The sequence below is a fragment of the Plasmopara halstedii genome, assembly GCF_900000015.1.
Source record: "Plasmopara halstedii genome assembly, contig: Scaffold_2061, whole genome shotgun sequence".
NCBI classification, from domain to species: domain Eukaryota; phylum Oomycota; class Peronosporomycetes; order Peronosporales; family Peronosporaceae; genus Plasmopara; species Plasmopara halstedii.
Window position 1 is genome coordinate 775,004 of NW_020188969.1, and position 830 is coordinate 775,833.

Genomic DNA, 830 nt, shown 5'->3' on the forward strand with positions numbered 1-830 from the left:
AATTCGGAAGATGGATCAATTGCTTATGAGAGCGAGTGACATTCTGCTGACAGCGGTAAGCACTCCGAGCGACATGCTCTGCATGGCAAGAATGCTCCGTTCCAGTCGGAACGTCTGCCATTTGGCTGTAGTGCACCAGCAACATTTAATCGTCTTGTGACACAGTTGTTCAGGCTCCTTAGGGCGCATGCACAGACATACTTTGACGACATTTTCGTTCATAGTCATGCGGAGCACGAAAGGACAGATGAGAAAAACCACACCGTCTATCTAAGAGCGGTGCTCGTGGGCATGCGCACAATCAAACTGTACGCCAATGCAGACAAGGGCATCTTTGACGCAGAAGAGATTCCCTTTTCAGTGTGCTTCATTGAGAAGCGTGGCATTTGAGCGGATCCCGCTAAGATCTAAGCCATTGTGGACTGGCCGGTTCGAAAGAACCAGAAGGGCTTGCGTAAGTGGCTTGTTCTCGCCAACTACTTGCACAAGTACAGCGTATATTAGGCAGAAATGACCCGACCATTATCCAGTCTCCTTAAAAAGGATGCGGAATGGTGTCGGAATACCGAACATCAGGAGGCTTTTGACGGGGTCAAAGACAGCCTCTTGCATGCAACAATACTGGCGCTGCCAGACTCTAATAGTACTTTCAGCATTGTCTGTGACGCTTCGGACTTTGCCATCGGCTGTGCACTGCTGCAAGTAGACGCCGAGGGTCGAGATCGGGTGACCGCGTTCGAATCTCGATAGCTCAAAGCTGCAGAGAAGTACAACCCAGTTCATGACAAGGAGCTATTTGCGATGAAGTATGCACTTGTCAAGTTCAGGGT

At 49.8% G+C, this 830-nt stretch overlaps 1 protein-coding gene across 1 annotated transcript in view; it reads left to right on the forward strand.

Annotated features, from left to right (window-relative positions):
• PHALS_02683 (reverse transcriptase) overlaps positions 1-390 on the forward strand; it is a gene marked incomplete at both ends in the record, with an annotated part of 1,498 nt that extends 1,108 nt beyond the window's left edge. The window contains one exon of the mRNA XM_024717109.1: positions 54-390. Within this exon, the coding sequence (XP_024582641.1) occupies positions 54-390 (337 nt within the window). The remainder of the gene's footprint in view (positions 1-53) is intronic.
• Between the last annotated feature and the right edge of the window lie 440 nt (positions 391-830).